General features: G+C 35.4%; 1 protein-coding gene across 1 annotated transcript; it reads right to left on the bottom strand.

The window, feature by feature from the left end:
- Positions 1 to 11,022: 11,022 nt before the first annotated feature.
- LOC121319784 (transmembrane protein 229A-like) lies at positions 11,023 to 13,638 on the bottom strand. Its single transcript, XM_041257607.1, has one exon. It carries the CDS (start codon positions 13,302 to 13,304, stop codon positions 12,267 to 12,269), a length of 1,038 nt encoding a protein of 345 aa, XP_041113541.1. The 5' UTR covers positions 13,305 to 13,638; the 3' UTR covers positions 11,023 to 12,266.
- Between the last annotated feature and the right edge of the window lie 3,454 nt (positions 13,639 to 17,092).

Here is a 17,092-nt window from a genome sequence, read left to right on the forward strand (position 1 = left end):
TGAGGGGGTAAATGATGGAATGTTGTCAGTAGTGTGCAGTGGCCTGCTGTAGAGAGCAGAGAGCTGCTGAATGTGGTGGAAATTGGTATTTGAGAGTTAAGGCTTTTTTTTTTTTTTTTATGATGTCAGAGATGGGGCTGCCTTTGGGCAGAGATGAAGAATGCATAGATCTAATGCCACTGCAAAACCTGAGAGGATGGGAATGCGTTGCTCTGAGGCTGCTGTAAAACCTATTGATTTGATCAGGAGCAGTCTATGAGGGTATTGTCTATTGCGGTGTAGGAGAAAGCTTTGACTGAAATGTTGAAAATCGTAGGACATAGTTTCCGAATGTGACTGGTAGCTCAAATTGAATGAAATGGACTTGGGAAGTTGTATTAAGTGCCTTGATGAAGTTGGGGTAAATGGGGAAGAGCAAATCCGGGAACAGGAAGGTTGCAGCTGGAAATTAATGTCACGGTGGATTCTAAGCGTCTCAGAAAGTCATACCTTTTCTTTCAGTACAAAGTATGTGTGTTTAGCAGGGGGTTGTTTGGGTGGTAAAGGGAAGGTTACAACGTGCTCACCTACATACACAGAAATAATCAGATATGCATCACACTCGTTTAACCATCACTTAAGTCAAAATTTGTTTTCAGAAGGACTGAAGGAGCACTTTTATTTATTTATTTTTTTTCATGTGGAAAACCAGAAGCAATGATTGTGTGTGCTTCTTTATTTTCTTTGTAGCATCCATATAAACTAATGCCACCTAGTGGGAGCACTGTTTTTTTAAACATCACAGGGAACAGCCTTCAATTAAACGCTCAGGGCTTGATTTTGAGAAAATGTTGTAAAATGCAAAAATAAGGGCAAAGCATTGGCTATGACACTTTGCAAACTCAGTCCTGCCATGCTTTCGAATTACCACCTCTTCCCCAACGACCACCATCTCACTCCCAGCCTTGTCCGGAACAGGATGCTCTAAAGGATGAGGCTGTGTTCCAACACCTTTTACTCTTGTTTTTTCTTAAACCATTGTTTGGATTCAGTGTTTTTAGAAATCTGTAAGATTTTGGATTATAGGTGGTTATTTAATGCAAGATTGTCCTGACTGAAAAGCTGTAAATACTTTTTTTTCACTTTTCTTCCGGGTCCTTTGGAGCTAGTTCTCTTCTAATTTGTTTACATTTTTTCAATGACATCCTTTTCAGCGAGGCCTAAAAATGATTAATTTTTTCTAATCTCTTCAAACAAAATGCAGAATACAGTGTTAAAGCAGTAATTGTAATTCATGTACCCTCTTTCTACTGCATCTGTACACACTTTATCAGTGTTCTCTTGGGATTGAAAAAGAGCATGGTATGGTTTGGGGGAAATGGCCTATTGTGTACCAGTGGGTGTAGAGGGGGGTGGGGGGGCGGATATTCTTAATTAAAATTAGACATTTGCTGCTATCCTAGGGCCTTATTGAGTAGTATGTGTGTAAGCTTGATAATTCCACTTGAAGAAACAAACTTTAGAGATTATTCCCCTCAGCTCAGATGTGATCTAACTAAGTTTAAATGTTTGGACATGGACAAATGACAATCACACATTCTAAATATGCATCCTGTGATTATAAGTGGTAGACAGTACGGGTGTGAAAAAACAGTAGGGTGGCAGACAAAAAAAACATCTAAATTTTGTGCCTCAGCTAAGGTGGGATAAATGTTGGTATTAAAACAAAAAATCTCAATGCCACCCAATTGTTTTTGTATTAAAATAAAACAATTCAAGACACTGTAGGGAGTGTGTCATTTCTGCGTGGAATAAAAAAGCATTCATGCAAGCATTGTAGAACCAATATTAGGTACCGCAGGTTCTAAATATTTTTTTTTAAATAGCTTCGAAGCTCTTATACAGCTCGCTTGAAGAATAACGTTTAAAAAACAATAACCAAACCTATAAATGAAATGTAAAATGGGAATTATATCATACCAAAGTACACTAAACACAACCATACACTTTACAAGTGTAAATGACAAAAAACCTTTAAGAAAATACATACAATTTGTACTTTTTATTGTGTTTATTATTTAAAGAGACTAGTATTTAGCATCAGCATAATTTTGGGGTCCCAACCATATCCTTAATGAAAATAACAGTGTGGTACCCTTTACAGTCTGGAACCTGTCGATTTATAGTATCTGGCATTATTTGTAAGTCATCTGTCTAAAACCAATATAAAGTTGACTGTGCAGTCTGGCATTAAGTCCCATGATTTTTTCACAAGATTCAATAAAAGGTACAGTTTTAAAACAAGGTTGAAAACCACTGATGTGGCCTATCATTAACAGAATTAATGAGGTGGGGGGGACGGGACGGGACGGGACGGGACGGACGGACATTATAACCTGCATTGGTCATTTCTGTATTAAAATCACATTTCACATTTTCAGACCCTTCCAAAAAAAAAAATCAAGACACCTGCTAGCATTTGTTATTCATCCACTTTATGTTCTCGAGACTACCTATTATATCCTGCAAGGAAAAACATAACACAGGTAAACAAAAAACATCTTAATCACAACCATATATACTTCCCTGTCCATGCCACACAACAATGAAATATTGTGTGCGGTGTGTAATATTAGTCATAATGTGAACCTACAGCTTGTCTAACAGGATTATCAGTGAAGGGGGATCAAGCACGCATGTGTTGTATGCTCTGTGTAAGCAGAAATGAGGATAGCTATGTACTGAGAACTGCTCAACCAATTATACTGAAACCTGGTATGGGCAAGTTCTTCCTCTTGGTACCTGTTGGATAAGTATTGCAAAAAGAAAAAAAATATTTGAATGGCATAAGGAAAGTCCAGGTGCTTCATGCAAAGGTAATTTTAAGCAATTCTAAAGAGCAAATTAAGGAAAGTGACACTATTGTTACTTTCCCAGTGATCATATAAAGGATTTTTTGTCAGCTGAAGAGACGTTTTCACTGCCTTCATGTGGAGCGCTGTGTAAGTTCCTGACAAGCCTGCAGAATAATAATAGCTTGTGCAGTGCTATTCAACATGTCAAAGAAACGCAGTCTCCCGGACATCGAGGAAGACAACAGCCATAATGCTGAGGAACGGGCACAGGGATGTGAAGAGGGGCAAGACAATTTTTATAAGATGCCATCGTAAATTAATTTTTTTCAGTTTAAATTTACCTTTTTTAAAAGCTTAATTCAAATCTATCCTGGGAAATCCAATGACTTTTTGGAAATCCACAGCATTATTCCATTATTCGGGAGTGAACCCTTGTTTGTGGTTGTCAATAAATACATTTAAAAAGACAGAACTTTTAGTCAAATTGATATATATATAGCTCGTCATCCATCATATCCAAAGGATTTTCTCTGTCCTTGAAAATCCTAATGTGTTTTTCACACATTACTGAGTGTGATTAAGGATAACACATTTTGTGTTCATTTTAACACAGGCACTGTGTTGGAATATTAAGAGAAACACAGGCACCATGTTGGAATTTTTAAGAGAGACACAGTATCCTACACAGACCGTGCAAAAAGCTACAAAAATGTGTTAGTATTATTATCATTTATTTTATGTAGAAATAGTTTTAAGTGTGTGAACTAATTATTTTTAGCCTTTGTGAACTAAGTATTTTAACATTTTTATTTAAAAAGTAAACAACAGTTCAGGAACTGTTTATATTTTATAAACAATTCTATTAACCAGCAGCTGGGTTGTTGCTGATGGTTCTGGAGGTGGTGGCCCACCTCGTAAAAAAAGGAAGGGGGAGAAAATGACAGGAGGGGCGATGATAATGATGATCAATATTATTATTATCGCCGTACAAGACAAAGTTCTTATATTATGAACACAGTTGCTATACAGTCACTTTTAATCGCAAAGGATGTAAGTTAACTATATCAAGTTAACCACTGTATTCAAGCACATCTTTTACAAAAACTTTTAAAAAAACTAATTTGTCTGACTGCATAACATCTTAATAGAGATTGTAATGGTTAATTCTGCTAAATACATGATACTATCAAATGTACTCAGACATATTTTGTGTACATTTTTTGTAGACTTACCATATTTGCTCAAGTATAAGTCGAGATATTTAAACCCAAAACACAGTCCTGAAGTTGGTAGGGTTGACTAATACATGAGCAAACATATGAACCGATCTATAATTTATAGTACAAGCCTATTTTTACTGACTGCGATGACCGGCGGCAGCATGAACCCTATGGCGGGGCATAATAATAATAATAATAATAATAACGTTACCTTTTCTATTGCGTGGCACTGCAGCATAGTGCTTCTTTAGGAAACAGCAGCACCTCCATTATTGTGGGCAAATCCTTGTTGCCCTCATTGCCAGAGCAAATGCTTCTAATTTCTCTCGAATCAAAATGCAAACATCTCAAGATTTGGCAAAAACATTTGTTATATATATATATATATATATATATATATATATATATATATATATATATATATATATATATATATATAAAGAATCCCAGGTTTGTTTACACCCAGGATCTGTCATGTAAAACACAGACACAGTTTCACTGAATTACAGCCAGTGCACACCACCTCTCACATTCTATTGAAATACATGCTTCCGTGTGGGCTAGGAAGGAAGTAGCGGTGGTGCTTGTATACTAAAATAATACTATTGTATGCTTGTGGGAGGATGGCTTGGGTGACAACGTCAAACCCTGAAGACAGTGGACACAGACAACAGGCTGGGGTAATGAAAGTGCTGATGCACAAGTTTAATTTACAAATAAAAGATTTAAACATAAAACAAAACTCTCAAATAAACAAAAATGGGCCAAAATAAACAAAAATGGAACAAAAATAGCAAAACCAGCATACACAGCAATTGTAATATCCTGTAGTAATAGTTTTCATAGCTCACGCTTCGTCCTGTCTGTACACAATCCTCCTTTGCAGCCAAAACTGTAGTTATTTTATATTATGGCCAATCAACTGGCTCTTAATTCTCTTGTTAACCCCTCGGACATAGTTTGCACAAGTTTAATAAATCTGCGTGACTGTCAGCTAATTAAATAATTACAAGCTGACAGTCACGCAGTTTCACAAGTACAAAAATACAAATAACAACAGTGATGGCGGACAGCTTTTCATCCACCCTGCATTTTAAATAATAATAATAATAATAATACAAAATAATGCAAAACATGCACAGGGATGGGGAGTACACCATCACAAGCTATAAAAAAAAACAAAAAAAAAAAACAAAAAAAAACATACTGTAGTGTAATATGAGTCAAAATGACACATCTGACTGTTGTAGGTAGAAGTGCTTATAAAATTGTTATTTTTGCAAATTTGCCACTCAATATCTAATACATATATTTAGGGTATTGAGTACCGCGGCTTTGTGGCACTGGCACAAAGCGTAAAGTGTCGAAGCCCTGGGTCACCAAGGGAATGGGTCACTTAGGGCACTGATGCAGGGGAGCTCTTGACTGCTGAGGGTGGCGAAGCACGAGGCACCAAGGCCCTGAGGAATCGAGGACATAGATGCCACCAATGCAGGACAGCTCTTGATCGCATCGCATCTGGTGGGTAGCAACCCATACATCTGCATTAATAACCATGTCACAATGAGATGGAAATAAAGATATGTATTTGAATCTTGAGCTTTCAGATGTAATGTTACAGTAGCTCATTCAGCAATCCAAATCAAGACTGATGAAAAGGACCTGGGGTTATAGACTGCCCTACTGTTAGATGACAAGTTTACAAGTGTACTCACTTTCTAATCACTGTGTTTGAAAATGGTTTAGTACTTTATTTAAATAAAGACATTTTAATCCAAAAAATGTTCTTTGTCTTTAGTGATAGGCTTCAAATATGCATGTTTATACAGTATAGCACAGTGGGTGACATTTGCTCTGAGTTCTTAGTTATGTATTGTACAAAAATTGATTTTAAGATTTAACATTGTTACAGATTACCCCTGACAACTTTGTATTTAACATATAAATCTCCATCCACAAAGCCTTAACCTATGAATTATTTAAAGATGTTATTTTTGCTAGATTATATCAAGGTTGATATGTATGAAACTGTTTGAAACAGTTTCTGTAGCAACAGTCTAGATCAGTGTATAAAAGCAGAACTTTATTAAAATAATAAAAACAGACTTTTGAACAAATATTTTGGTAATTTGTTTATTTATTTATTTTTAAATTGGGCTCTACTTCTATTTAACAGCACTAAATATACTGTAATACACATGCTGTATATTTGGGGGGGGGGGGGGGGGGGGGGGGGCGGGGGGGGGGGGGGGGGGGGTACTGTATATGGGGGGGGGGGGGGGGGGGGGGGGGGGGGGGGGGGGGCGGGGGGGGGGGGGGGGGTCAGAGAAAACAGGCTGCGTTTGATCGTTAAAAATATTACTATTTTTTCAAGGCCTTAAAATATACCTGTGAAATGAAACAATGGATTATATTTCCCACTGTGCTGTAATGATAATGATACTAACACAATTTAGTAATGTCAAAAAATTATGTACTATAAATCCCACTTTGTGTAATTATACCTGTTTTATATTTTCATTTTATACTTATCTGCCCCTTACAGTGGGGTATTTAGTTTTTTTAACTTCTAAGTCTTTGTTTCGGGGGTTTAAATCACAATTTTTACATTATATAATACAATATATATATATAATACGTGGATAAAGGCTATATTTGCATCCGGAGCCATTCAAAAAGTGACAATTCCTCTAGAGGAAAATATACTTGAACTTTGACACATTCAACTCCTCGAGACCATCGCTTTCAATTCAAACACAAAATGTCTCGTTTTCAATCGCTCGACAACACCCACAGTACAAAAATATTCATTAATGACCAACAAAATGAGAATACTTTTTTAAAAAAAAAGATGTAAAGCTGGTACATTGGTATCTCAGAGACAATGGATAGACAAAGAGAAGGAGATGTGATACCTTTTATTGGACTAACTAAATAATAATTATTCACAAGCTTTCAAGATCTGAAAAGCCTCTTCTTCAGGTGAAAGTAGGAAAGAGAGATTGATGTTCACATTCAAAATTTTCCGTCAGAAAGTAAGTTCTCAGATTATCCAAAAACCACTAGATATCCCTAACAACATTTCAAATTTTGAAAGAAATTCTATATTATCGTTAAAGAATAATCACGATATAGTAAATTAAACAAGCAGATAAGGGAGGTGCTGTAGTTGTACTAAACACCAGAGATTACACTGCTCAAGCAGACTGGCAACTCTCTGATGTACTCTTTTATAAAGAACTTTTAGAAGATCCTACTAAAGAATACATACAAAAACTAAACACCATCATAAAATCATTGTCAGACAACATTCAATCTACCTTGTAAAATGTCATACCTGAAACAACTAGGGCAGGTACTTTTTACTTACTTCCTAAAATCCACAAACCCGGTAATCCTGGGCGACTCACTGTATGGCATAGGAAGAAGGAATCTCTGAATTTATAGAATCCTTACTTAAGCCATTGGTGACAAAAACAGATAGTTCCATCCAGGACATTACACACTTCCTAAAAAACTGAAGGGATTTGGCCAACCACCCCAAAATTCTATACTAGTCACTATGGATGTAAAGGCCCTGTACACCAACACCCCTCACCATGATGGTATATCAGCCTGTCTAAAATTCTTAGAAAAAGAGACCAACAATCTGAAAGTTCCCCCTCACATCATTGGCAAATTAATTGAATTTATTCTTACGTACAACTATTTCACCTTTAACAACAAATATTATTAACAGATCACGGGAACAGCTATGGGGACAAAAGTGGCACCACAATACGTTAACCTTTCATGGCCAATCTGGAAAATGAATTTCTACGGCAATATCCTTACAAACCACAATTTTAATTAAGATACATAGATGACATCTTTATTATCTGGACAGAAAGTGAAGCCTCATTACACCAGTTCTACCATGCTCTCAATAATTACCATCCCACCATTGAACTGACAATGAATTATTCAAAAGAAATGATACAATTCTTAGACACAACAATAACCATCAAAAGCTGCAATATTACTTCATCTATCTACAGAAAACCCACCAACAGCCACAAATACCTGCAATACCAACAGATGCAAAACCTGTCCCCATATCTCGACGCAGAACACCATTCTCACAGCGCAAGGGAAACTGGAGATAAATGGATCATTTACCTATAGATCCAAAAATGTAATTCTCATGATTAAATGTAGCAAATGCTCTGATGGTACTTACATCGGTGAAACCAAACAACATCTTCGGACAAGGATGAATCTACACAGACACACCATCAGCAACAAAATTACCAGCACTCCTATTGGTAACTATTTTAACATGCCTAACCATTCTCTGCATGATCTGACCGTTTTTGTGTTAAAGGGTAATTACACACTAAAAGGGCAATCCCAAAGGGGCTAGGAATAAGAATACGAAGAATATGCTCTAAAGAAAGTGACTATGTAAACAAAGACATGTATTAAAAACAAATCTTAAAAAAAGGGGATACAAAGAAAGAATTATAGAGACAGAGTTAAGAAAAGTGGATAAATTAAAAAGAGATGATCTACTAGATTATAAAAATAGAGATAAAAAGGTCAAGAGAGTCCCATTAGAAATGACATACTCTAAACTTTTGCCCAATATTTCTAAGATAGTTTGGAAACACTTGTGTATTCTACATAATTCAGAAAAATTGTAAAAAAGTGTTTCTTAAGGCCCCAGTTGTAGCATTCAAATTTAGGTGATATTTTAGGTGATATTTTAGTTCACAGTAAACATAAAAGAATAATTGCAGAATAGGTTCTACAAATACTTGCACTAGTACATTTAAGTTTGTAAATACATGGACAAAAGTAGAAATATAATTAAACATAAGAACACCACATATCCACTAAAAACTAATACCTACTGTAAAAATAGCAATGTTGTTTATGGAACAGCCTGTGAAAAATGTGATGAAATAAAATATGTTGGAGAGACTGGAACAACTTTATATAAAAGAATTCAGAACCACCTTTCACTAATTAGAATAAAAAAATGAACGAGCCAATAGTACAGCACTTCACCAGTCAAGGACATGACATAAATGATGTAAAGTTTGTAGTATTAGAACAGCTAAAATTAGACAATGCGACATATAGAAGAATAAAAGAAAGTAAATGGATAAATAGACTGAACACAATTATGCCAGCGGGACTCAACAGAAAAGAATGAACTAATTAATTCCAATAAATATATAAAAGTTAAAAATAATTAAATAAACAAAATTAATTCAAAAGCTGTGCATGCTGACACGCTGGGGAGACCATATCAAGGCTGATCCTCAGAGGCAGCATTGCATGATAATATAAATATAAGTTTATATAAAATAATGTTAATTAGAATTAATATAGATTTAAAGATATAAGTAAAGGTTATGTCACATATAGAACACCAGTACATCATGTATGAATAAATCATGGATTTGAATATAAACAATAACAAGTAGTTGTCATGCTGTCAAACACCTATAAATACCTCCAATGTTTTGATTCAAACACAGGCTCCCTTGAGAAAGATATGTACAACATATCGAAACGTTACAAAATTTACCTGGATGAAACGATCACAGCAGTGACTGACACCGAACTTTCTTCAGTGTAAATGTGTTATTCTCTCAGTGAAAACAAAGACCTTGGAAGGCTAATTCAAAGATAAGGCCTATTCATAGATAACCTATTGTAGTGCGAATCATGTGTGACGTATACAACTGTTTTCAGCTTCACACAGACTGCAACCATGGCAACAGGACTGAGGAGATAACAATATTGTCAAAGCGTGCATCGAGAAAAGCACGAAAAATATGAAGCAATTTACGCTGGATATGTTTTTCAAAAGAAAAAGTGCACGTAATTATTGTATTCCGCATGTAAGTGTACCTTTTATTTTCTTCATTTCTTTTCTGTTTTCTTTTAAATATACAGTTTGTGTGTGTGTGTGTGTGTGTGTGTGTGTGTGTGTGTGTGTGTGTGTGTGTGTGTGTGTGTGTGTGTGTGTGTGTATATATATATATATATATATATATATATAAATACATATGTACCAGTCATATACTTGTCATATCATGATCATGATATATGTATTTAATAATAATAATAATAATAATAATAATAATAATAATAATAATAATAATAATAATAATAAAGTTACTTACAGAGAGTAGGGGGTTAACAGTGCATCACAACTGCTGCTGCAGAGGCACATACAATGGGAACTCTGTTTTAGGTCTCATCCGAAGAACGTATGACTGAAGACGGCCATAACACACACCTGTCATTTTCACCTATTCAACATCAGCAAAATACACCCCTCCACTTCATTTTCTGCCACTAAACTCCTGGTCCACACTCTCATTTTCACTCGTCTTGACTATTATAACTCTCTCCTACGCCTTTGCACCATTACAACAAATTCAAGGTATTTCACTGTAGAATATGTGATTACAGTATTTGCTGCATACTTTCCAAATATTCTTAAAATTCTATTTTGTGTTTTTATAAACTTTAACACTAAATAACACTTTTAAGATTTTTGCTTTGAGATATTGGCTTCTGTGTATGATTATGTAAGTTTTATTGTGACTATCATATAACAAAAATCTACCTTGATGAACCAGTATTTTTACAAAGCGGCTGCCATACCCTCAAGGCCTCATATCTCAGTTGAACATTTGAGACAGTGCCATCATATTCGCATATATAAATAAAACTTGTATACTAAATGTCTTGGTGACAATGTCTTCTGGCCTAACATGGCTGCCACACCGAGGTTTGTTTTTGCTGACAGACACATCTGAGTTGCCATTCCCTTTACAATAAGATTTTAAATAAATTAAACACAGCAAAACCTAACTTTTTTTCTACATCCACAATGAAACTAAACATAGAACAAGAAAAATAACCAACAGATTATTGATTTTTATTAAATCTAGAGTTTAATGTTTTAATAAAAGGTGTACAAAGTTATAGTTGGCTAATGTTTTTAATTGAAAACTGCATGAGGTGTTTCATTTGTTAAATAATTATCAATTTAATATTTAATCAATACTATGTGTAACCATATGTTTTGTGTATTAATGCATAAATGTGTAGTGGCACAAAAAAAATTCCTTAGTTGATTTACATTTAACATTTTATTGATGTTCTGACAACATTGTACAAGTCCTAATGCATGCCAAAAGTATATTTTACATGCCAGGATAGATTTATTTTATTTGAAAACTAAGTAACTTAACAACTGTATATCTGTAAACTTTGTAATCACACAAATTACATTTCACTTCTGTTGCCAGAACCAGAATATGTGCAAAAATCACAGTACTACAGTGCCATAGACAGAGTGGAACTGCAGGAAAAGTAAAGTATTAGCCTGTGGCATACTTTATGTTTGGCTAGTGTACTAACAGATGCAAAACATCTGCTTAAATTACTGCAGGTAAGGGAAAGTTCATTTTCAGGGTTGCAAACCTCTTAAACAGTACTTGACATGGATGGACATTCTTACATGTATAACTAATAATAATATTAACTTCTGTTTGTCTTTTACTGTGAATTGTTTTTTTTTTTTTTTTTTTTTTTTTTTTAAATCCCTATTGAAAATAATTCGTCAGTTAAATGCTCTGCACTATCATTTGCATTAGAAGTTTGGCATGTCAAGTTCTTATAACAATGGAAAGGAATGGAGCAGAGTGACATATGTTATATCATCTAAAATAAGTTTCCCCAAATGTGCTGACGGTTGGTAACCCTGTTGCAATATTAAGTTCAGACATAAGCATTATAGTTATGTACACTAACTTATTTTTAATTGTCCATTGTCAGCTTGCTTATCATATAATTTAATAAACGTTTGCTTTTCTCCCCTTGCTGATGCCCTTTGCCAGTACACCCCCTTGATTCTGTATGAAAAAGCATCCCGTTTATTATTTGTATATAAATGGCAGTTTACCAGGTGTAGCGTGTTTAGATTAATTCTTGATGTATTAGAATTTGTAAACAACTGTATTTTTATTTTATATTAAACTATTTATAAACGGTATAAAAGCCTGGTTTATACTGATATTTCAAATTCACTAACGATTTAAAGCTGAAAATCAAAGCACTGTTATTAAAACCGTTTTTGTATATAAAACGACAGTGAGAATGCTGCGGCTTTATTCGTGAAGTTAAATGTACTTTGATTGGTATTCATTCAGTGCCGTCCATCAGCGGAGATGTTTGAGATTTTGCTTTCGGCACATTCTACACGCAGCAGCACGTTAGACAGCATGTCCTGGTACAAACTGAGGCAGATCCACCCAGGTAAATACACCAGTGTTACGAGTCCCTTAAAATTCAAAGGATAGTGCGAATAGTCCCATGAACAAGCATTGTACTGTCGAAGCCCCAATCCCCAGGAAAACTCCCAAGTATAAATAAACAGTATGTAGATTGGAAGCCGTTTCCAGGCTCCCCAGCCTCTTTTGTAATGAAGATACAAATACAGTTTTTCCACCACGAAACTGCAGCTTCCGTACATTAGAAAGGACCATAGCGAGGTGTGCCCAATCAAGGTTTGGTCTGAATTTTCAACAAGATTGAAAAATGAAGTGAAAAGGACTTCATCTAAAAAACCATGCATGCCAAAGAACAAGAATCGAATAATGTCAGGAAGTCCTTGAGAATACCTTTCTATCAGTGCAGTTGGCGTGCCTTTTATTGTGCAATGGTACTGCAGGCGTAAGAATCTCTTGAGAAATACTTGAGAGTAGTACATTGCTACGAGGTACATAACAGCAACATTGACTACAGACAGACATTTGGCGTTATTTGTGCTGACAATCGTCTTCCCCATTAAAAGCTGTATCCCTATATAGACCGAAGGATACAAGATAAAATTAAAAACAACAGGGCGCCCATGGAAGCTCTTCTTCTGCAAATACATTTTCTCCATCGCAAAATGGGTAATTGAGTGGGCAATGCACAGGTAAGGAGAGGAGAACCCCAGCAGCTTGAAATCAGTGGTGTATACAAACCTCTGCACTGACGAAATGATGATGTCCAACGTAATCCCGTGCATTCCATAAAAATATAGGCGCATCCAGACTGGAAGCGCTTGAAATGGTTTACTTGCATTTTCAGGAATGGACAGATCCTTTAGCCGGGGTCTCTTTGACAGATTTTGACTGGCGCGTTCTACTGAACAGATCCGCTGACTCTCACACCGTCTGCTCGTCATGATTGCTCGCATTTCAAGAATACTCCCAATGAGATGTTTAGATTTGTGATATCCTCTGTTTACTCGGCATAGTATATTTCCTGATGTACAGCAATACCAGGACTAAGTAGCTGGTTCCTGTTTGTTGAACCTGACAGCGTCTCTAATCTGCATTTTGTAAACTGGAGAGATACGTAACGTCTGGCTATAACTAGGACGTCCCCGGTATGACGTCCTTTAACTCTTCTGTGCTCCGAATTAGAAAAATAAAATAAAAATGCAGCAATAATGTTGAACTTACAGTTTGACTGCCGTTTTGTCATATACGTGTTTTGAGTAAAGGTTAAACAGATGTTTAGAATCAATACAATTCAAGTATATGCTGTAAATATGATTTATTGTAATAGGAGTTGGGTTCAAAATATGTGTGTGTGTGTGTGTGTGTGTGTGTGTGTGTGTGTGTGTGGGAGGGTGTGCATTGGTTCTTTTTGGGAAACATTCGTTTGGTATTTGTTTAAAAAAACACTAAAATGTGATTCAACTTTTGGGTATATTATAAGGTTGTGTGTGTGTGTGTGTGTGTGTGTGTGTGTGTGTGTGTGTGTGTGTGTGTGTGTGTGTATATATATATATATATATATATATATATATATATATATATATATATATATATATATATATATATATATAATTAGCAAGTGTCTCAACTAACCCCATGCACTGGGTAAGTTGAGACAGTATAGAATAAACATGAAATGGGCAACATGATTCCATTATAAAATATAACATAATAACAAGTGTGCAATAAAAATACATTTAACAAGAAAAATAAAAAAATGAATGAAGCCAGCTGATTCCAGCCATTAAAATATACAAATTACTGTTTAAAAATCATATAAATGATTTTTCATGCATGGTAAAAATTCATTCATTTAATGAAAGACAAGTAAAATACAAACAAAAACAACAATACCACAGAAGACTACTGTCGATGATATTAATGATGAACTAATTAAAGAAGAACCAATTAATTTCTGTATAAAACTTTCCTGGAGTCAGTCACATTAGCTTTACCCCGAGTGAAATAAAAGTGCTGTTGTTATAGGTTACAGTAAGCATAGTAATTATACAGTACAATAAGTAAGAAAAAATGTCAGGAGAACAAATGCACAAAATAGATTTAAAAAAATAATAATTAAATGGACATGACATACTATGGAATCATGTGTGAGTGCCCTTCATAGTAAAAACATACAAATCATTTTATAAAAAATGTATTTCATTTTAATATGTATTATTATCAGTAGTATTTCCTTTTAATATGTATTATTAGCCCTCCCCCACAGTGTTAGTTTTTTTTTTTTTTTTATATGCCAAAAAGAAATGACATACTGTGACAGAAAGAATGACTCGGTTATAAATCTCTCTCCCGACCGATGAGGTTGCTGCGTAAAGGAAAGAGTGCCCCAGACTGGATGGTCAGACAATTCATTGCAAGGGTTAAGTGGAAGTTGTCCATCTAGATAGGGGGCGGTGCTACAGTACACCAAGTCATCGCTGCAGGTGGTACAGTACACCAAGTTATAGCTCCAGGTGGTACAGTACACCAAGTCATCGCTGCAGGTGGTACAGTACACCAAGTTATCGCTGCAGGTGGTACAGTACACCAAGTCATCGCTGCAGGTGGTACAGTACACCAAGTTATCGCTCCAGGTGGTACAGTACACCAAGTCATCGCTGCAGGTGGTACAGTACACCAAGTTATCGCTCCAGGTGGTACAGTACACCAAGTCATCGCTGCAGGTGGTACAGCACACCAAGTCATCGCTGCAGGTGGTACAGTACAGCAAGTTATCGCTCCAGGTGGAAAGTGATGAGGCAACCGTGGATTGGAGGAGAAACGGTTGCACTCACAAACCAATGGGGCATGATTGATGGTACAAAGGGGACGTGGCTAGGTGATCTGTTCCTTTGTAATGGTTAAGAGAGAACCGCTGAAGGATGAGTGTAAAATAACCGTGAGTGTTTTGTTTGTTTGTATCGTCTATTGTGTATTGTACTGTTTGTTATTTATTAGATGGCTAACACGATCCGGAGCTGTCGCTACAGGCCAGCACAAAACCGGACAAGACTTCACCACTGTGCACGAGTAAATTGTATTTCACCACGAGCACTACAGCACTCATTCTGGACTTGTGACCATGTCTGTATTTTATGTGTGTGTTTAATACCGTGTTTATTATTTCGGGACTGAGCCCAGTGTTTATTGAACTGAGCAATGCACATCATTTTGTATTGCCAGACCCCCATTATTATTTACTGTAGTCGTCAGACTTTGGATTTTAAATAAACCATCATTTCACCAGTACTTTATTGTTTGTCATTGTCTTGAGCACTGCATCACCTCTACACCTGCGCATTGCAAACCACTTTGCCACACATACCTTGAAAGCTTCCACACACAGGGGATGGGTTAATCACATGACTATGATACTTCAACTGTTGTCAAGGAAATATGGCATCAAGTGACAGGAAGTTATGGGTGGTGTCTCAACTAGCCCCGGTCTCCCCTACAATGTTAACTGTGTTCCAAAAATTTGGAACTGTTTTTCTTCAGGCATAATTCCTGAAGTAGCATTGTAATTTATTTATTTTTTCTTCACATTGAACTTCACAACAAAGTTTGCAGATGGCATTCAAAAGCACCGGTTTAGTGTTATTTTCATGTACGCGTTAAAAAGTTTTACGTATCACATTGTGCATGCTAGCCCATGCCTAAACAACTTCTGCTGAAAAAGCAGGGAAACGCCCATTCATAATCTGGTACAGTATGCTGCTTTCTTTTACATCATTTTTAATGCCATTTATCAATTTTTCCACCGTTAAGGAAACTATACAAATATTTATCATATGTAATACATTGGGTCTTGTAAAAAAATGCAACTTTGCACGACTTCTCACTTCTTGTCTTGTCTTTTGTGAATTATTTTTTTTCTTTTAAGATAAATTGGTTGTCTGTTTCCAGTTTAAGTTTGCAAGTAAAAATTGGTCAGAAAGTGCTCAGGATATATTCAACTTTCCAGAGCATTCAAAGTACCCAGCATTGTTTGCATATACAAACTTTATAAAGGAGTCAATGCAAATGTGGCCAGTGAGTGTATATACAGGCACTGGACAAACAAATAAAATCACCTGTGCATGTGCATGTGCTGTGTATCTCATCCTTTTGTGCAAACAGGGCACAGTGTATTACTCACATGACTGATGAAATTGTTATGCAAATCCCTGATATATATATATATATATATATATATATATATATATATATATATATATATATATATATATATATATATATATATATATATATATATATATATATATATATATATATATATATATATATATTATATATACATATATATATATATATATATATATATATATATATATATATATATATATATATATATATATATATATATATATATATTATGTAATATACATATGCATGTTAATTTTGGTCCACAGGTGGAAAGACAGCAAGATCATACAGACTTTTATAAGTCAACTAGTAGGTATTTGCACAGATATGTCACTAACTAGAACCAATCTGCTAGATAAATGCTCTACTTTATTACAAGTGAGACCATTTTGCTGGCTGTCTCTCTATACACCTGGGGGGGGTGGCGGTGATGTAAGGATGCGTGCAAAGTGATTTGCGGATGCAAACATTATAATGTGATGTAAGCATTGTGTTTTGCACTTAGACAATTGCCGACCCTCCAAAAACTTTACACCTCTTCTTACAAGGTGCAAAC

The sequence above is a fragment of the Polyodon spathula genome, chromosome 8 (assembly GCF_017654505.1).
Source record: "Polyodon spathula isolate WHYD16114869_AA chromosome 8, ASM1765450v1, whole genome shotgun sequence".
Classification (NCBI taxonomy): domain Eukaryota; kingdom Metazoa; phylum Chordata; class Actinopteri; order Acipenseriformes; family Polyodontidae; genus Polyodon; species Polyodon spathula.